The 21593-nt window shown below is 30.9% G+C and overlaps 2 protein-coding genes across 2 annotated transcripts; one reads left to right on the top strand and one right to left on the bottom strand.

Annotated features, from left to right (window-relative positions):
• The first annotated feature begins 480 nt into the window (after nucleotides 1-480).
• LOC8270671 (probable CDP-diacylglycerol--inositol 3-phosphatidyltransferase 2) lies at nucleotides 481-4014 on the top strand. The gene is made up of 11 exons (XM_002533142.4): nucleotides 481-787; nucleotides 1069-1165; nucleotides 1251-1335; nucleotides 1432-1481; nucleotides 1912-1951; nucleotides 2070-2114; nucleotides 2205-2270; nucleotides 2374-2488; nucleotides 2599-2655; nucleotides 2752-2850; nucleotides 3457-4014. The coding sequence occupies exons 2-11, from the start codon at nucleotides 1099-1101 to the stop codon at nucleotides 3514-3516; spliced, it is 684 nt and encodes a 227-aa protein (XP_002533188.1). The 5' UTR covers nucleotides 481-787; nucleotides 1069-1098; the 3' UTR covers nucleotides 3517-4014.
• Nucleotides 4015-4547: 533 nt separating this feature from the next.
• LOC8270669 lies at nucleotides 4548-8739 on the bottom strand. Its single transcript, XM_002533143.4, has 2 exons — nucleotides 8316-8739; nucleotides 4548-5693 (listed from the first exon to the last, which is right to left on the bottom strand). The coding sequence occupies exons 1-2, from the start codon at nucleotides 8592-8594 to the stop codon at nucleotides 4857-4859; spliced, it is 1116 nt and encodes a 371-aa protein (XP_002533189.1). The 5' UTR covers nucleotides 8595-8739; the 3' UTR covers nucleotides 4548-4856.
• Between the last annotated feature and the right edge of the window lie 12854 nt (nucleotides 8740-21593).

Here is a 21593-nt window from a genome sequence, read left to right as displayed (position 1 = left end):
TTTTATCAAATTTTAGCTTTTTAAACTTTTATGAGATTCGAAAATAGCAATAAATTCATCATCAGATTTTCGAGGATCTCTCGGTGTCTAATTTCAAAATCAGAGTGCCTATGGACACCTCTTTGAGCTTAAGAAGAAATAATAAATGTTTATGCTCAAAGATAATGAAGAACCCTATAATAGAAGCTATAAAATTGGAGAAGATGAGGTCGCAAATTAGAAAAGAGAGGGCCTAAATGCATCGTTTAGGCGTATTGATAATTCTTTTTTCCTTAAAAAAAAAAATCAAATATACAATCAGTAAAAGCCTTTGCAGCAATAAAAATTAGGTGACGAAATAGTATCGTAGAAAGTAAAATTAAAAATTATTAAAATATGTAAAGTTGAATCTATGCCAAATGTTAATATGTATTTTTATTGCGCCTATAACCAAATATACTTTTGGGATGATATTAGCATTGAATATTTCATTTCCACTGAACGTCCATTTAATCATACCAAACATAGTATGTCTTTCTATTTGCATCTGCAAAGTGTTTGTGAAATTGCTCCAAAGGAAGTGATTGTTTGGGTAAAAGTTTTAAAACAAAATAATTATTTTCTTTTAATAGCTAAAAGTAGAAAAACGCATCACGCGAAGTAATACGACAGGCTGTGTTTGCGTTGAAAGAAAGCGGCGGGGGCTGAAACTGAAAGAAGAGAATCAAAAAGAAGAATCGAAGAAAGAAAGGAAGAAGCATAGAAATTTGTTGGACCAATTGGCCTTTGCTTTCACCTTCAGCTTCAGGTTTTCTCTCTCTCTCTCTCTCACCCAATTAATCAATCATTTCTACTTCCATAATTGGGTTTCTCTTCGAACCCCCAGATCTTTCCACGTCAACCCAATTGTGGGTCCTCGTTTTGATGTTGCCAGATCTTTACTTGCCAGCTCTAGCAAACTTTTGAACCCTTTTCTCTTCTTTTGCTAGGCGTTTCGTAATCTAATTTTATGTTTTATTTATAATAATTAGAGTACATAAACATATACATGCAAGTTTAATGCTTTTTATGTTTTTCTGCGTTTTGCAGTTGTATCTTTCCTGGATAGAAAGCTTCAAAATGGCCAAGAAGGCAATACCAAAGCCCAGCAAATTAGCTGTCTATCTTTACATTCCCAATATCGTTGGTTGGTTTTATTTTCTTAAAACAAGTTTAATTTGGAAAATTTGATATTTGTAGATCATGTTGCTATTCATGCTATGGTTTTGCAGGGTACACAAGGGTTCTTATGAATTGCTTTGCTTTTGCAATTTGCTTTTCTAATAAAAGTCTCTTCAGTCTTCTCTATTTTATTAGGTGAGAGTTGAGTTTCACTAAAGTTTATTTCTGGGTTTTGATTTTCATAATGTGCAGACTGGGAATTTAATGCTATTGTGATAATTCTGGTTTCAGCTTTGTCTGTGATGGCATTGATGGTTGGTGTGCCCGGAAATTCAATCAAGGTATGCCTTCTTTTCTACTCTTTCTATTAATGCAGATATAGTTAGTAATTTTGGTCTCTCTTGCTGCATGCTCTATGATACAATCAAACATTTTGACTTGTTTGTCCAAAAGAATAAACTTTTCTTAGCCTTCTTGTGAAAATATAGGGACTAACATCTGAATTAGATGGTATTGTCATGGATATATTCAGCAAAATATGCAACCAACTTGAGGATAGTAGAATCTAGATCTTTACTAATGAAAGGTTCTTTTATCTGAATAATCACTGTTTGTTGCTACCAAAGCAGTCTTTTCTTTTGGGAGGCAAATAAAGGATAAATTCTAGAACTGTTATTTCTTGCTTTGAGATCTGATGGTCCATTAATTTTATTAGAAACTAATTCTTAATATCTAATGCTGATTATCTCGTTTATGGCATTCCTTCTCCAGTATCAACTTTTGGAGCTGTTTTGGATATGGTGACAGATAGGTGAGTTTGAGTGTCTCAGTATACACGTTCCTCTGGTTTTTCTTGTTTTCTCCCCCTCTTTTAAAGATATGCTTGCTTTTGCTTGGATGGCTCATTTAATTAACATGTTTTTATCCAGAATTAGCACTGCTTGTCTACTAGTCATACTTTCTCAAGTATACAGGTAATAGCTTTCTGATGTCTTGTGCATAAAAGTTGCGAGAAATTCCATGCATGCTTATTTGAGATCTTTTGGTTAAATTTGTTGGTGTAGACCTGGCTTGGTCTTTTTGTCGCTGCTTTCCCTAGATATTGCTAGCCATTGGCTGCAGATGTACAGGTAACTTTCCCTTATACATGAATCATGATGGACAAACATGGATGCCTGGCCTTTTATTGGAGTTTGTTATGTATTTACTGTATCTTTGTTACTTTAATTGCAGTACATTCTTATTAGGAAAAACCAGCCACAAAGATGTAAAAGACAGCACTAACTGGCTTTTCAAGGCTTATTATGGAAATCGGATGTTCATGGCTTACTGTTGTGTAGCATGTGAGGTGATTAGAACTTTGCTCCGTCTGTCTATTCTGTATACTTTTGTCTATTTAATTACTTTCATTTATTGTTTTATGTAATAGTTTTTTTTATCTGATTATTGCTTTTGTAGGTTCTCTATATAATCTTATTCCTCATTGCAGAAAAACAGGATGAAAACTTAACTGAGGTAAGCTCCTTTTAACAAGCATGATGCATTTTGCCCCCAACCTGCAGATAGAATTTCCCTTGTTATCTCGGTTGCTGATTTTCTTCTTTTTTCCAGGTTTTAATAAATTCAATGAAGGAACTCTCAGTTACCTCTTTACTACTTGCATTGAGTTTGTTTGGGTGGGCAATCAAGCAAACTGTAAATGTTATACAGGTAGCAATTAATACCTTTTATCACTCTCTGGCAACTTACATCAATCAATTCTTTTTAAGAATCACAGGGCTTTGTTTTTTGATACTTGATAGATGTTGAAGTTCTTAATCTCAGCTCTCAATTTCATATAATGACGCTCTGGATTCCTGAAATTGATCATGACTTGCATATCCAAAATTTTTTTTTTTTAAAAGAGTAATTCTAATAAAAAGGGAAAAAGAAAGGTTAAGAAAAATTGGTTCTCTCCTGAACCTTAATTGGTTTTGCGCCTATGTAGCCGTATATTAATCTGGAAGGTTTATATCTAATGTTGCCAGAATTTGTTCAAACTCTACCTCTTTAACACACCAACCTCCAGACTCACAACACAAAAGGGCACCTCTATGTAATTAGAAGAACTTGTATCTCATTTCTGGATAGAAAACCCCAAAGACACTTGTGGTTGTTTTTAGTTACTATTATGGATCCGAGTGCTCAAGTTAGTGTATACATTTGTAGACTAGATCATTTTCAGTCATCGAATCCATGATATTTATCCACTTCAAATATTAAAATCTGCTAATTTCATGTGATCTGGATTATATGGAAATTTTTTCGTGATTTCAGATGAAGACAGCAGCGGATATCTGTGTCCTGTATGACATCAATAAGAAGGAGAAGCGTTAATTTTTCCTGACTTGTCATGTGCTGCATTCAGCTCTAATAGCTTTGCTGGTCCTGAAGTTTATAATCCTTTAAAGTGGAAAATGAAGCACTGCATCACAGTTGGTGATCCAATGAAAAATTACATGTTTTTTGAAATTTCCCTTTTCCATGTTTCTTACTGTGATGATATAGGGATGAGATATTCTCATATTTTGCAATTGTAAGTTAGCATTTTAAGACCTTTTTCTTTTCTGCCGGCATTTTTTTCCCCTCCTCTTTGGGTCTAATCACTCCACCGAAACTTATCTAATTTTAAGTTTGTGCTTTTACTGAAGACATGTATGGTTGGAGACACGCTGGTGCTTGAAACTGTAAATCCGGGAAGCAAGAGTGCTTTGGCAATTTTAGTAGCTTTTGCTTTCTTTTTGGGTTTTTGGTCAATCATCTTAGTAGCTATTTGCTTTAAAACACTGAGCAACAATTCAGTGAATATTGAATATTATTACTTCTTCTCTGCGACTTGCGTGATAATTTTCCTTTTTATGTTGAAGTCTTTCCAACTAGAAGAGTGCTGTGGAAGGGCAAAACTATGAAATGATCAGGATGATGATACTGATGCTGGAACAGGTACGTTTCTCTTGCAGTATTGATGAAAACCCTTTTCCTTTGTCCGGAGAAACAAGGGGACAAACACAGAAACTGCTAGGAACTCGCTCATAGCTCTCAGGCTTATGTTTTCTTATATTTTTGTCTGGGCACTGCCCAAAATTCTTCAACTCTGTTGGTAATTTATATGCCATAATACAATTCGGCAAGATGGAAAAGCTTACACGAACATGTAGACAGCAATTTTTTAAACAAAAAAACACAAAAGGCGCATTTATTAAAATAAATAAATAGTGTTTCAATTCAAATTGTTTTTCAGCTGAATAAATATAACCATTAGTTCAGCCTTGAGAACTTCTAAATGAAATAGATGTCAACCTTAACCTAAATTTAAGCTACACAGAACAGCTATATATCTCATGCCAAAGAACAAAACGAAGCTCTAATTCAAGAGTAATATTTGATTTTCATTCTCAAAATCAAATACATTAAAAGTTGAGGCATATGAATACCAGAAAGTTTTTCAACCAAACTCGAATTCTACCATAAATGAATTACAGAGATTTCTCCATGACATAGGCTTCACTTATATATCAAAAATTACAACCTCACAAAAAGCAAAATAAGACTAAAGAAGACAGATTCTCACTGATATTTCTGTTGCCGACGATAAATTATCTATTTCTAAAGAGCTTTCTTTCTCTAACACTAAATGCTAGCTTGCAAATGTGAATCTGGCTGCCGGGTCAGGTGGATCAATACAAGCTGAATCCAAAAAACTGGCTAACAATAATGGCCAGGCCAAGAGCAATTGCTACTAGCGAAGATATCCACGTCAGTTTCTCAGTGATTCTAGGTACTCGATCCTTTAATGCCTGGCTACAAGAGCCTAGAAAAACTGTATAGCTTCCCATTGCAACAACAGTCCCGACTAGAAACATGACGAGGAATGCAGCACCAGCCAAGCGCGAAGGCAGCGCAAGTGCCGGCAAGACCATCATCAATGCATCTGGTTGCAACCCATGGACAATTCCGGTGGCAAAAGTAGCAAAACCAATCTTCTTCTTTCCAACTGTTGGGCTTTCTAGTGCTTCATAGACACTGACATCACATTCACCATTTTCTAGTGCAACGCATGGGGCTGGGACTTCTGAAGCTTCCCTAATTCCCATAGCGCCAATAACAAGTAGTGTAAAACCAACTACTCTTGTTCCCCAAGTTCTAATAATCTCGATATGGAGTCTATCCTTTAGCAGTAGAAATAGCAAGCCAAATATGACCTGGCCAGCATCATGCCCACATCCCCAGAGAGCTCCAACAACAGCACTTTCCATTCGTGAACGACCAATTGAGAGTGGAGCCAAAGCAGCAAGGTGGTCAGGCCCTGACAATGTGTGTAAGCAACCAGCAAGGAAACCAGTCCAAGCACTGCTTAATAATTCAGTACGCATCAATTTTGACCCCACAGCAGCAGCAGTACCCCCAGTTTCCGCAGCAGTTTGGAATGTGGCAAATGCTGGCGGGGCAAAAACTGGGGGGATTAAGAACATGATGATAGCTGAGAGCACTAAAAATGTCCCAAGAGTAGCTGCCTGCAAAAATTATTCAGTATAATATATTTAGTAAGGGTTGCAATAAGGGTTGAAAGAAATGCAAAACAAACTGAATCATGCATACAAATTAACTAAACCTCTTCAACATTCTTTATAATGTTTATTTGCGTTCAAAGTCACCTGAAATTCTGAAGTGTTACAAATGTATCAGTTTTCTAATAATTCAATAGTTATGTCAACTACTTATTTGTTCTAAAGGATCAGACATTCAAAATGCACAAACTTAAGCACATAGCTGAAGAAATTATTAAATTACTATTTACATAAACTAAGAAAAGGGAAACAGTGATGAGTCATCATACAATGATTAACAGTGGCATCTAAAGACAGATGAGAACATCAAAGACCAGATTTCAACATTAAGAATGTCACAGATGCATCAAATCAGTAAACTGAGTAACATGTTTTCCAATATTTTCAAATACAGTCAATGATGTAGAAAGAAAAGCATGCAAAACCTTTATTATTCGCCTGTAAAAAGGGCATCAGAAATGATAAAATCCCAACAAATAAATAACTGGTGAGGTGAAGCAGCTCTGACAGAGCAATGTTGCCCACACCCATTTACTTTTTCATGGTATTGTGGAAGCAGCTCTGACAGAACAATATCCGTAAATTAAAATTAGGCATAGAACAACCATTACGTGAACATTGCCACTTCCCGGGGTTGACGTATGTGTGTCCCGTACTCCAGGGACATGCATATGCCTGGAGCACCCTTGAGAATCCCTGCCCCTTTTTTTTTCCTTATTTATAAGCTGGGGATACACTTGGAATATGCAGGGGCCATAACGAATTTAAGGTTTGCAAGGATAGGGTCTTTTCTAAAATAACTCAAAAAATATGAGGTAAACGTATAAAAACAGAAAATACAAGTTTTAAAAAAAAAAAAAAAACATAGGCGCTCTAATATCTTTCTCACTCTGTCACTCTGCAATTTGTTTCTTTCACTTCCCTCAAATTCTGTCCTACAATTTCCATGAACCATGAATGTTATTTACATGGATTTGCATAACAATAGTTGTCATTATATATATATATATAAAATTTGCCGCATTCCTAAAAAATCCGCGTCTCACTTTTATTAAAAAACAGTTATTTCCCGTACCTGTATCTGTATCCGCACCCGTGTGCGTATCGAATTCAGTACTTCATATTTCATGGCAGTTTGTTCAATTCCATAGGTTCCATGGCGGTATATTCTTTTCCATAGGTGTTCATGGTGGTTTGTTCTTCTCCGTAGATCTCATGACGGTTGTTCTTTCTCATAATTGGTTACAACAGTATAAGGCATGATAGAGGTGCAAAACAAGCATAAAGACTTCATCCAATGGCACTTGTGAAATTGAAAAGTGTCACGAGAGAACCAAGTTTCTCAAATATGAAGGGATTGTTTGATTCAGTTGATAGCCGATAGCTACTAGTTGGTAGCTGATTCATATAAGTGTTTAGTAAATATTTTTAAGTTGTTTGCCATTGGTATGTAAAATGACTAATATGAGTATAATTTATATTTAAACTATAAAATATAAATAAAAAGTAAAAAAGAATTTTATAGAAAACAAATATTTTATGTGCAATAATGTAAATTGAATACATGACCATAGATAAAATTATCAATGTATTATAAATAAAAATAAAAGTTGTGTACTGTAAATAAAAGAATATAATTTAAAGAGGATAAATTTAATAATTAATATAGAGAACAATTTTATCTTGTGTATAAAAATATAATTTAAAGATGATAATTTTAATAATTAATGTAGAGGATAATTTTATCTTTCATATAAAAAAAATCACCAATTGGCTAAAAGCTCTCAAAACGATATGATCCTATCAGTTGCTGTTTTAGTTTAAATCAGATATCAGCTGCTGATATTAAATCTTCACTGGCTGAACCAAACACCCTCCAAGTTATCATTGTGAAAAAAGTAATACAATCAGATAGTTTTCACAACATCTATATATAAAAGCCCCATCTACTTTCTTCTTTTAATTATTCTCAGGAGTTTGAGACCACAATCATTCTATTGGCAATGCTAATACATTGTGAATCCAACTATGTATTATTTCTTTTATAATCTAGCAAATTATATAGATAAGCTTGTGACAGAGAAATGATATCGCAATTCTCTCTCAAAGTTTAACAATTATAAGCATGTTGAAGCAATAAACCCAGAAATCTCCCTGGCATCCAAGTGACCAAATACTATTAAACACAAAGAAATCATTAAACTCCGGGCAACTCCCTTTTTCTAGCGAAATAGACTCCAAATCTTCCAATTCAGACAACCAAAATAATTATAAGAAAACAAAAAGACAATCTTTCACCTTCTCATTGCATAATTCCATCATGGAAATAATAACAATAACTCGGTAGAGAATTCACAATCAATGAGCTACACATGTCTAAGAATCTAGCGTCATACACACAAATCATTAGGAAAAACAACAAAAAATAAAAAGATTTATTCCTTTCCGTCTAGCAATCAACACAAACCATGCAAATGCAAATCAAACCAAAACAATTAGACAAATAAACAAACATCACCCAGCACACAATTAACCAAATAAATAATTAAGAAAACAAAACAACAGTACCTTTTGTTGCAAAGGGGCTCCATTCTCGATCTGGTTGTTAAAATGGGATTTTGGCGTAGACCCAGTTGGGGGAAGAGGAGAAAGAGAGGGAAGTTTAACGGAAGTAAGAGGATTTGATGGGTTGTCATGTTTGCAAGAGACTGAGTTAACTCGTCTGAAATCCGGGCGAGTTAGAGGACCAAACCCGAGTTTCAACGAGTGAATTCGAGGGAGAAAGGAAGTGGATTTGAGGCTGAATTTGAGAGGAGTTGGAGAAGAAGAGTATAGAAGCCTTTCCATGGCCTCTTTAACCTCTTTCCTCTCAGTCTCCCAATTTATGTTGGGGGGGTGTTTCTTGGGAGAGGTTTTAGAGAAGGAGAAAAAAGAGAAAAAGAGAAGAGAAGAGGTGGGGCTGTTGATGGTAAGGATAGAGTTTTGGCTGAAATTTAAAAAATTCCGTTGTTTGGTATTTTTACCAAATCATTTTCATATTTTTCCAAACAACTTCAATAATGTTTTTGACTTTTTGAGTCTCTACTTTTATCCATTTACCCTATGGATAAGTCCACTTCCTTCCCTCCCTCTTTTTCATCCAATTTCTTTTGAATATTACTTTTATTTTAATTTTTATTTATATAAATATATAATAATTTTATAAATTAATATCTAGTTTTAAAATATTAGAAAGCAATTTAACAAAATTATTATATGCCCATATTAAATGAGTAAAAGTTTAAATAAAATAAGTCAAATGTTTAATATCTTTTTTTTTATTCTTCACTTATTTTAACCCATATTTACTTTTATAAACATATAAAAAAAATCATGATTAGTTAGTTGGCAGTTGATATGCTATTTAATATTATATTTAATTAGATTTTAAATAATTTTTTAATTTATAAACATCTAGAAGTTTAGAAAATATCTCCTAAGAGAAGAATTAGAAAATGATTTTTTATTTTTAAAGAGAACCCTTTTTCTCAAAATAGTTTAATTTTTTCTTTGGCTGGAAAAAGAAAAGTTTCATTGATTAATTTGCATGATGCATCAAATATTAAAAGAAATTGCAGACAAATATTCTAAAGAAGTATTCTTTTTGTTGAAGAAACAAAGCCCAAAATTAATAAATATTGGGACGACGTGAGTAATAATTAATTGTCTATGATAACAGACGTGCATTAAGCTAGTACAGACAATTGGAAAAAAAAAAAAAAAAGTTACAAAAAGACCCCTTAAATAATTTGGAAAAATAATTAATCTCTTATGTTTTATTTTATCTCTATTTCATCCTTAAGCTTTTCAAAAAGGTTCAATTAAATCCAAATTAGTAACTATTAGTAATATTTGTTTTCAAGGGCAGATTATTGGGTCTGCTTGTACTTTTGTCTTATATTCTTGTGATCCAAAAGAATTGCTGAAGTGAAAGCTTTGATTTTTGAAATTGCATTTGCTAGAAACCTTTATATTGACAACCTGTTGATTGAGTCTGATTGTCTTGCAACGGTCAATTTGTGCAAGAATGGTGGATTTCTGGCCTTCTTACTAAGGATGTCACTGCCCTCCTTCAACTGTTTACTACTTGTTCGTTATTTTGGAGTCCCCGAAAAACTGTAATAAAGTAGCTCATGCTTTAGCTTTCCTAGGGTTTGATTTTGTTTCTAAGTTGTTCTATCCTATTTTTGTTTTAGTTGCTTTAAGACATTTGTAGTTATGCTTCTTAGTTTTCAATATGCCTTTCTTATTCTAAAAAAATAATAGAATGAAAGTGATATTCTATATAAGAATAAGAATAATCTCTATATAGTAATATATAATTATGATATCAATTTGTGCCAGTTATAAATAGAAATAAAATTTTTACTATAAATTTTTTAAGTCCCACTTTTTATTATATTTCTCTATATAATAATATTTGCATATAACTTTAATTAATATATTTTATATTATATTTTATCTTACTGTAGTGTTGTTTTGTTTTATCAATCTTATTTGTATAATATGATAAAATATTTATATATTTTGTCTCTGGTTTTTATTATTTACCAACAAAAATAAGTTTTAAATCCAAAAAAAAAAACCTTAATACTCAAACCTCCATTAAGTTATTACTTCTTCATAGTCATAAATTTTATTTTGATTTCAAGTATATGACTACATAGATATTTTACTATATACATATGTCATTAAGTGTAAATAAATAAAAGGTCAAATATATGTTTATGTTTCTTAATTTATATTAACTAATCAGTTTAACACTTTAACTTTCGATTTAACTTAACAGACACTTGAATTTTATTTTTTTTATTAATTTCTAAACATCTTTAACTTTCAATTTAACCTAATTTACACATCAACTTTATTTTTAGTAATATTTAAATATTTTCGTGCAATATATATAAATATATTGATTAAAAATACATATTAAAAATTGTTAAAATATTATAAAAAGATAAATTTGAGTGGTTAAAATTCAAAACAATAAATATATATTAGCCTAAATTAGAATTATGTTTTTTCATCACTTCAAGTGTTTGGCTTCTTCTTTAAATAATTAAGATACAAACACTAAATATTTTTCTTTTAAATTTATTATTATTTTAAGTGTCCGTCTTTCCGGTCTTCTTATTCTATATGAATATAGATAACAATATTATTAAATATTATTTAACTCAATATATTTTTACTAATTTATTTTATCAGCTAATAAAATATTATTTATTTGTGATTATTCTTAATTTAATTATAAAGATTCTGCTAGTATTTATAGTATGACATCATGTAATAAAATAAAATAAAAATGCTAAACATCCAACAACCTCTCATACTGAAAAATAACAGAAGTAAACGTATTTATTGTAGATACATTCTATAAGTGAAGTATTTTATTTGCAAAGTATAATAATTAAAAAAAGAATAAAAATCAGGGACCCAAATCAAAATAAGCAACGAGAGGGAAACCGATACATGAGAAAGTGGTGAAGATGTGTCTGCCGCCATGGGAGCAAATGAGTTAAAGCTCAAACGATTCATAGATTCTGTAATTTGGAAGTTTGCAATTGAAAGAAGAGCTAATATATTTTATTTATTTATTTATTCTTTTTGAAGAAGGGATGTGGACAAGTTATCCTATAGTGTTTCTGTGTTGTTCGTACCATTCGCATTGCATAATCAAGTCCACATTTTAGGTAACACGTCAAAATACTCCACCTCAGCTGCCGCACTTGCGCTTCACACGAACGCTCCCCGCGCCGCCCTGCGCCCGCCACACGCTTCCATCAGCCGCAGCCAATTGACCATTCGTCATCTGATCGCCATCTCATCCTTTCTGTGCCTGATTCACATTAAAAAATGATTACCACCCACTGCCAGTTTAATCAAACTGTTAGCTGTATGTAGGTGACTACAAGTGCTGTCGTTAAGAGAAAAAAAAGAAGTACGAGCTTCAGTTAATAATAATAAAAATTAAAATCTAATAATATTTTTTAAAAGATAAAATTGTATAATTCTCTATTTATTTTAAAATAAAAATAATAATAAAAAAGAATAATTTTTTATATCATTCTATTAATTATAATATATATTTATAAGAATAGAGCGTTCCAGAGATACACTTATATTTATGTACAAAAATAAACTTTATTTATAGAAATAAAAATAAGCATCCATTATTATTTATATGCGTTTATATTATTATAATATTCTCTCTTGGATTTCCATTATAATAAATATATATTTTTTTTAAATCTTACTAAAAAAAATTTATAAAAAAAATCTCATTAAAAAGGAGAATATATTATTTATGTAAAAGCTTGCGCCATAATGCTGATTCATTTAAGATCTTGTTAGAAAAATCTAATGGGATAAAATCTAAACTAATAAAAAAGAGTATGCGTATTAAATCTCTTTCTCATAAAAATATGACCTATAACAAAATAGCTTAGTCAGCACATGTCTATTTTATTCATTAATTTCTCAAATATTGTTGTAAGATGTGTTCTTGTAAATAAATATGTTAAATTATCAATAGATTGGACTTGATAAATATCTAAAACTCCTTGTTTTTGAAACTTATACATGAAAAAAGACTGTGGTAAAATGTGAGGGGTTCTATATCTTTTAATATATCATCTTTTAAGTTGCACAATACAAGCAATATTATCTTCATATAGCATCGTTGGACTTCTTTTATCAAATGAGATATCACATATTCTTTTAATAATGTTGGATCATAGATCTCAACCATATGCATTCTCTACTAGTTTTGTGCATTGTTAATATTTCAACATGATTAAATGATGTGATAGTTAGAGTTTATTTAGTAGAACGCTAAGATATAACAGTACCACTATATATAAATAAGTAATATATTTGTGATCGAGTTTTACATGGATTAGATAAATATCCAGAATCTATATATCCAATTAATTTTGACTTTGAGTCTTGTAGATAAAATAAACTCATATATGGTATACCACGTAAATAACAGAATACTTATGTCGTACCATTCCAATGTCTTCGAGTTGGTGAGGAATGCTAATAAGCTCACAGAAAATATTATATTAGGTCTTGTGCAATTAGCAAGATACATTAATGCTCTAATAATACTGAGATATGATACTTCTAGATTAAGTATTTCTTTACCATTCTTTCCGAAGACGAAATTGGTCCCTTTTCATATTCAATTGTCTAATAATTATGGAAAAACTCATTAGATGAGATTTATTCATACTAAAACGTTTTAATATCTTTTTAATATAAGTTAACTGATGAATAAAAAATAGACTGAGATAAAATTTTATTCGTTCTGAATCTTTCATTTCAAGTTTATTTATTTTAAATAAGTTACTGTTTTTATCAATTCTTTCAGGAGTCCCAATAATGTTTAAATCATCAACATAATTGCAATTATATCAAAACTAGAATTTATTTTTTTAATGAGAATACATCGACAAACTGAATTGTTAGTATATCCTTCATTCAAAAGATATTCACTAAGTCAATTATACAACATTCATCCAAATTATTTTATTCTATAAAAGAAATTTTGTAGCTTAATTGAATATATTTCTCGAGATTTTAAGTTACATGCTTCATGCATTTTGAGTCCTTCAGGGACTTTCATATGAATATCATTATCAAGTGATCCATACAAATAAGTTTTAATGGCATCCATTAGATGCATATAAAGTCCTAAACTTGCCAGGCTGATTAAAAAATTAAATATAGTTTCATCCACAACTAGGAAATAAATTTCTTTATAATTAATGTCATGTAATACCCTGAATTTTTATATATTTAATAATGAGTTTTTATTTAAGTTAATTTTAGCTTTATTTTTATTCGGTTTAATTGGAATGATTTAAATACAAATTTTGAATGTTCATGTTAGATAAATAAATGAGTTATTTTTCCATATCCAATTAGTTTGATTTTTAAGGAGTTAATTAAATAAATTATTTGAGGAATAAATTATATTTTTATTTGGTTATTCAAAATTTTTCCAAATGCATATTTATATAAGTAAAATTATATATTGGAAAATTATGGTAGAATTGTAAAGGATGTTTATAAAAGAATTTTGAGAAAATTGGTATTATAATTGATTAGTAGTATTAAATTTTAAGTTGGAAATTGATTATTTAATTTAATTGTGTGTTAGGACTAAATTGGAAATTTATTTTGGAATAAGGATTGAAAATATAATGTTATTTTTATGGGGTTTTAATGGAAATTTGTGAGCTTGGTATTTTTTGTAAATAAATATGTCGGTCAGGGGTATTTGTGTAATTGTGTATTTTCAATAATTCTAATTTGGCCCAAATTAAATAGTTAGGGGCTTAATTGAAAGGCTGAAGGAAAGTTTAGGGGTTAAATTGGAATTCTGCAGGATGAAATTGTAAGTAATTAAGGAAGTTGAGGGACCAAATTGTAATAAGGAAAAGTTCGGGAGCCTAATGTCGATATTGAAAGGAAAGGAAATCGGGGAAGAAGAGAGAGGGAGAGAGAGTGGGCGTCACGCGTGAAGAAGAAGGAGGCCGGGTCTTTGCGTCGTCAGTGGCTGCAGGCGCGATCTTTGCACGTGGCAGCGTGAGGTGGCAAAATCGCGAAAGAGTGAGGCGGCGGGTTCGGCGTCGCGGCCTTCCGTACGATCTTGGTGGCGATCGGCTCCCCTCGAAGAGAGCTTTCTTTTGGCAGCAGCGGCAACGCCTGTGGTGGCCAGAGACGGAAGATCCGGTGGAGAGAGAAAGTAGGGGGCAACCGCGTTTTTCAGCTTTTCCGGCGAGCTCCGGCGAGCTATGGAAGATCGGAGGACATATCCCGACTCTCCTCAGCTCAAGCTTCGAAATGGCACCGGTTTCGTGGCGATCGGACTTCGTTTGCGAATCGACGGCAGAGATCGTCTGTAAATCTCTCCGGACGATCGGATGTCAGATCAGAAAATCTGAAGTGGGGATCATCGTCAGTGCGTCGTTGTGAGTCCGATGGTTTGTCCGGATCGTCAAGCGATCGAGTGTCTCGGTAATTATCTCTGTCCCGTTAATTTTAGAAATTCTTTGATTTAATTTGTGTGTCTATTGATTGTATTGAGTATTTGATGATATTTGTGAGTCATAAATAATTGTCAGTTTGCCTGCCATAGTCGTGTTTTTGTGCTGTGTGGCAGAGTCGGGAAATAGTGAAGTTTGGGGACTCGACTCCCGTTGTTTGAATTGTTGGATATTTGCAGTGTTTTTCTGGCAGGTCCTGGACCCGTTTTTACGGGGGGGTAATGTCCATGTTATAGGGGAGGTTTTGCCGGATTTTCGGTAGAATTCTCCTGAGTCGAGATTCTTAGACAGTTAGTCCTAGGAGTCTAGACCTAGGATTAATGATCAATTGTTTCAACATTTTGATAAATTGTTTTCCGTGACTAGATTGTCCGTTTGTTCGGCTCGCTCCAACTGAGGCACCGGAGCAGAGCTAGGAGGTCGCCCAATTCTGTGAGTTAAAGTCATTTAATCATTGCACTATTGCTAAGTCTGATTTTAATATGCTATTTTGGAAGTTTATGCTTAATATGGTTATTAGTATCGCAACGTAAATAATTTTACTGGATTATTAATTATTGAAGATAATATAAGTATTATTATAGTAATGTTATAATAATACCAAATATAATCAGTTTTCCACATGAGTTGCCTGATGTCTTACTCTTAATTGTTAATCGTTATTTTGATATGGTTGAATGATTTCAATATACAATGATATTTATTAAATGGATGATTGCGTTTTGGGAGATGTGGCTTTCGTAGAACATGCCACCTGGTGGGTTGCATCGGTAATGATCAAAGACAGTAATAAGGTTATTATGGATTTGTTTGCCCCGATCGAGCATTGCTCTGGTCGAGTTCGATTGATTCTTGGGAGTTAAGGTCCCCGATCGAGCAACGCTCTGGCCGGCTTATTTGGAATTCAAGTGTTCGGGGCTAGAGGTAAGGACCCTGATCGAGCTTGCTCTCCGGGCGCCAGACTGTTGGATTAAGAGCCGAAAGGCTACTAGAATTGGGGTTAGGGTTCTACTGAGCCACTCGTCCCGTAAAAGTAAATATATATTTTTATTTATTTATTTATTATGGTATTTGATTATAATGTGATTTGTATTTATGTGCATGGTTTGATATACTGATTTGAATAATCTATATTTTCTGAGAAGAATGCAATAGTCCCCAGATTATTTGATTTTAACTCACTCTAGACCGGTCTCATTTTTACTATTTTTCAGATTCGTGATTGTTAGTCCTCTCGCGACTCTTATTCAGTAACCCGACTCCTTCATCATCGGGTGATGTATTTGATTTGGTATGTAAATTGGTAAATCTTAGATTCTCCGCGGTAGTAATTAGTAGATGTATCAGTTGTAAATTTTATGAGTTTCGGGTCTCGCCTAATTTTTCTGGCAGACCGAAGTATTTATGTAGAATGTAGCTATTAAGATAATTTGTGGCTTTAATAATATAAATTTGAGATGAGATTTGTTTAAGTCAGTGAGTGTCAGGCTTACTACGGGTTTCGGTGGCCTTACGCCTACCCATTCCCTAGTGCCGGTCACGGGCCCACGGGTGGGATCGTGACATGTCAGGTCTTTATGAGAACCCTTGTGCTACAGCTCATGCTTTGTATCTCACAATTTTATTTTTCTCATTGTATTTACTTACAAAAACCCACTTATAGCCTATTGGCTTAGTATTTTTTAGTGTTAAAATAATGGGCCCCAAGACTTAATATTTTTCTAATGAGTTTAATCTTGTTGTACTTCATTTTTTTATTTAGACCAATCATTTCTTTGTCGAGATTCAATAGGGACCTTAGATTCAATATTTTCACTTTCTTTTGCAATATCAATTGCTATTGCATATGCAAGTATATTGTCGACAACAGTTTCACTTTGGTCATATCTCTTATTGGAAGTGACATAGTTGATTGAGCTCTCATTTTTTTCATCATCTTCAGGCACTTGAACCTCTTTTAGGTTACTTGCTCATCTATGTCTTATATTACAGGCTATTTAGGAACATCAATTTTGAAATTATCACTTTGTTTATTTTTTTTTTTTTTTGAATTTTTATCCTTGTAATCGAGTGGCCTACCACGCTTCTGATGTGTCATGGACTTATTTGCTATAATATTAACATATTATTCTACTGGGACATCAATTCTAATTTGAGCATTTTCAGTTAGTATATGAGATTTAGTAACTTTTTGGATCACAAAATGTATATGATAATTGGTATGCTATATTTTGTAAATTAATGATTTTTTGAACTTCTAATTCACATTGTTTTGAATAAGGATCAATATGATCTAATGATGGCTCATTCCAAATAATTTATTTCTCTAATTACTTATTCTCCTCCTCTTCACCCTCCCAAAAAAATAAAAGCCTCATTAAAATGAAAATTATTAAATCTTGTAATAAAGACATCTCTAATTAATATCTCAAGATATATAATTATAGATGTAAATTCATATCCAATGTATATTTTCAATCCCCTTTGAAATTCCTTTTTCTTTTTTTGTGACGTGGGAAGTTAATTAGAACATAAACAATATATCTAAAAAATTTCAAATGAGAAATATTTGGCTCATAGCTAGAAACCAATTACAATAATAAAAATTTATGAATATTAGTTGGCTTTATGCGAATAATAGTTGTTGCATGTAAAATCGCATGTCACGAAGCAATTATTAAGAGGCTTATTTTCATAAGTAATGGTCTAGCTATTAATTGGAGACATTTAACAAAAGATTTTGCTAGACCATTTTGAGTATAAACATTAGCTACTAGATGTTTAACAATTATTTCAATTGACATGCGGTAATCATTAAAAGCCTTAGATATAAATTTACCAGTATTATCAAGATGAATTGTCTTAATAGCATATTCTGGAAGTTGTGTTCTTAATCAAATTACATGAGCAAATAATTTAGAAAATGCTAAATTTTAAGTTGATAATGAATATATATATGACTATTTTATTGATGCATCTATTAACACCATAAATATTTAAATAGTCCATATGGCGGATGAACTAGTCCACAGATATCACCTTGTATACGTTCCAGATGATTCATTCTGAATTTTGCTTAGTGAAGGCTTGTTAATTAACTTTTCTCGAGAGCAGTTGAATATAAAAATTCATTAGATTAAAAAAATTTCTAGCTCTTTAATGGATAGCTCTTAATAATTTTTTTGCATCATTGTCTAAATATGATATCCATTTCAGTGAATATCTTTAAAACTCGATAATTTTTTATGAGATTTTGGAGAGAATAATACGTTTTTAATGAAGAAATATGTACCTCTAGGTAGTAATATATTTGCTCTTCTAGAGCCTTCAATTATTCTTTTACTACCAGATATTGGATTAACATAAGTCTTTTTCATTGTTAAGTGAGAAATATATTTCTTATTTTCTAATATAGTGTGCATGGTTGCACTTTCTGCAAGACATAAATCTGCATCATTTGTTCTTAATCATACTAATAATTGAGTAGGATCCATAATATTTGCATAAAAATAAAATATATTTGTAAGAAATAAAATAATATTTCAATTAAAATCAATCCAAAAGTACTTAAAAATAAATAAGTTACTAACATTACAAACTAGTGTTTAAATAAAAGAAAAATAATAATAAAGAAAAATAAGCAAACTAAAGAGCTAAAGGAAACACATATTTTTTAGGTATTTACATTGTCATCGCTGATTAAATGATTAATCTTTCTTTTAGAATTTTCAAAGAAATCTAACACATCTAAATGTGTGAGATTAGAAAAGTCATCACCAAAATTATCATCATTTTCTGTAAAATTTACTTTTATTTTTTATTTTCTTCTTTAAGAACACTTGATATAGATCAGTAAAGTACGAGATCATTGCTCTTTCATGCTAATATTGATAGCATTGATTTTCTAAATATCACTTTGCTCCATTATTCTGTTCCACTTTTAGTGGAAATGTGCATTATTATTTTTAACACTATGATTGCTATAATTATAATTTCGGCTATAACTTCGGACTACGTCCTAAACCACGATTATTCTTTCATCCTCTTCCTCGTCCATGCCAGACATTGTTATATGTTGTCTCATTCATCTCAGAGAATGGAGCAGAACTAGTTGGACAAGTTTCATGATCTTTCAATAAAAGCTCATTGTTTTGCTTAACAACAAGACATAAGATTAATTCAGAATATTTTTTGAAACTTTTTTCTCGATATTGCTGTTGTAGGAACATATTTGAGGCATGAAAAATAGAAAATGTCTTCTTTAACATATCATGGTCAATAATATTTTCTACACATAATTTCAATTTAGAACTAATTTTGGAAACTATAGAATTATATTCACTTACAGTCTTAAAGTTTTTCAATAGTAAATGCATCCATTCATAATAAGCCTTTGGAAGGATGCTAATTTATAATAGTCATATTAATCTTTCAATTTTTTTTCAAAAAATTAATGGATATTTAATTGTCAAATATTCAAATTTCAGTCCTTCATGAAGATGATGACAAAGAAAAATCATTTTATTGGCGCAATTTCATAGGTATTCTTAATTTTTATTTTTAATTGTGTTTTGAAGACCCATAATATCAAGATGTATCTTGGCACCTAGTATCCATGATAAATAGTTCTTGCCCGTGATGTCAAGTGCTATAAATTTGAAATTTCATCAAATTCAATATTGTCTATAAAAAAATAAATAATATTGTCAATTAGTATCAGTCTTTTAGAAACTAATATTATAGTTCTTCAGGAACATAAAATATTAATTTTTAATAAATTTGCATACTAGATTTTAAGATACTTAGTTCTTCTGGAACTTAGGTCAAAATTTTTCAGAAATTTATATCTTAATTATTTATTTATTTAGTTCTTCAAGAACTAAAATTAATACTAGTTTTTTAAGAACTAAAATTTTTAATACAGTTCTTCAAGAACTACATATAACACTAGTTCTTTAAGAACAATAAATTGATTAATATTAACTTATAAATAATATATCTATACAATTTATTAAGTTATATCATGTACAATCATGTTTTGAAAAGCTACAATTATAAAGTATGATAGTAGAGTAAAGATATTTTAAAAGTAAACTTATATTAATAAAAAAATAAATAAAATAAACTAAAAATAAAACAAAACTATGATTCTATGAAATATGTAAATAATATTATCATTGTAACATAAACTAGTATTTTATTATTTAGTCAAAACAAAAGAAACTAATAAAATTTCAAAGGCCACAAAACCAAAATAAAAACTAAAGAAAAAGAAAAAATAGCAATTGCAAGTATGATAGAAGTAAATTAATTTGTGATGCAGATGAGATGTAAAGAATTTTTCTTAATTCAATTTGCTTTTAGTATCGACTCTAACTTATATAACTAACACAGTTTCTTCCTTTCTTCTTTTAAAAAGTAATAAATAAATAAAATATTTACAAGATACAAAATAAATTGTAACACATTTTGGGCATTATTTTGGCTTTGATTTAAAGAAAAAGGTGTTGGATGTACGATTTTAAATATAAAAAAGAAAAGAAAAAATAGTTATACCTTAAATCTTGAATATTGTGTTAAGTAATTATGTTGATGATGTGTTGTAAAATAAAAAACAACAATAAATAACTATTTATAGGCATAAAGAATTATAGAGATAGAGTTCTATTTACAAAAAAAATCTATCCATAGAGATAAGGATAGACATCCAATATTATTCAAACACTTCAAGATTATCATAACACTATTAATATAGAATAAATAAAAAGATAAAGTCTTGACTTTGAAAAACTGAATCTAAGTAAGAGTTCTTGATTTTGAACAAGGACACTCCGAATCTCTTATTCCATGATCGCATAAAAGAATTATTAATTACTTAATTAGATTATATTGAGTCAAGCAAGAACACTTAATTTACCCTATTTCATTATCACATGAAATATGGTTATTCCTTATTCATCTATTATGGTGTTCCCAAGACTTTGTATTTGACAAATAGGAGAGACTCAAACAAAAACATTAAGTGCTTAAGAAGTAAAAAATGATTTGTAAATATTGGTAAATTATGTTATAAAGTATAATGATACAGAGACAAGACTTGAATTTTATTGGACCAAGTATTTCAAATGAACCTGATTTTTTTTACTGGTTGTTTTAATACACCTGATATTATCATCTAATGAACCTGTAGTTATATTTCAATGAACATGAGTGTTATATTTAATGAACTTGCTTATATAAAATTTAGGCTGGTCAGATGGACTAGGTATATGAAATTTTTGAGATTATTTTATTGGTTGGTTCATTGAACATTTATATTTCAATACACCTGCAATTATGTTTAATGAGCCTTTATATTTTATATAATGAATTTTTTTCTTATATGGTTTCTTTTCAGATTGGTAACAGAATATAATTGCACAATAACTCTTGGATATAATATTTATACAAGTCTAGATAGAAGTAGTGTCTTGCTTTTAATAAAGACATCTTTTATGGCGTTTTATCATCACAAAAGAGTGAGACTACCAATTGTTCCATGTCGAAGAGACTATTCAAGACTATTAGACTTTGTGAATTTTATAATTCTTTTACTGATGTAGTCTCATAGTGTAGGGGTAAAGAAATAGTGAAGATTTACATTGCTTCCAAGGTCAGCCAACAATTGCTTTGAATCATGTGAAACTTCTTTCACATGCTAGAGAAACATATGCAATAGAGATTTATATTCTATTTGAGGAGTAGTTTATAA

Source organism: Ricinus communis, chromosome 8 (assembly GCF_019578655.1).
Source record: "Ricinus communis isolate WT05 ecotype wild-type chromosome 8, ASM1957865v1, whole genome shotgun sequence".
NCBI classification, from domain to species: Eukaryota; Viridiplantae; Streptophyta; class Magnoliopsida; order Malpighiales; family Euphorbiaceae; genus Ricinus; species Ricinus communis.
Note: the sequence above shows the minus strand (reverse complement) of the source record. Positions and strands in the feature narration are given on the sequence as shown.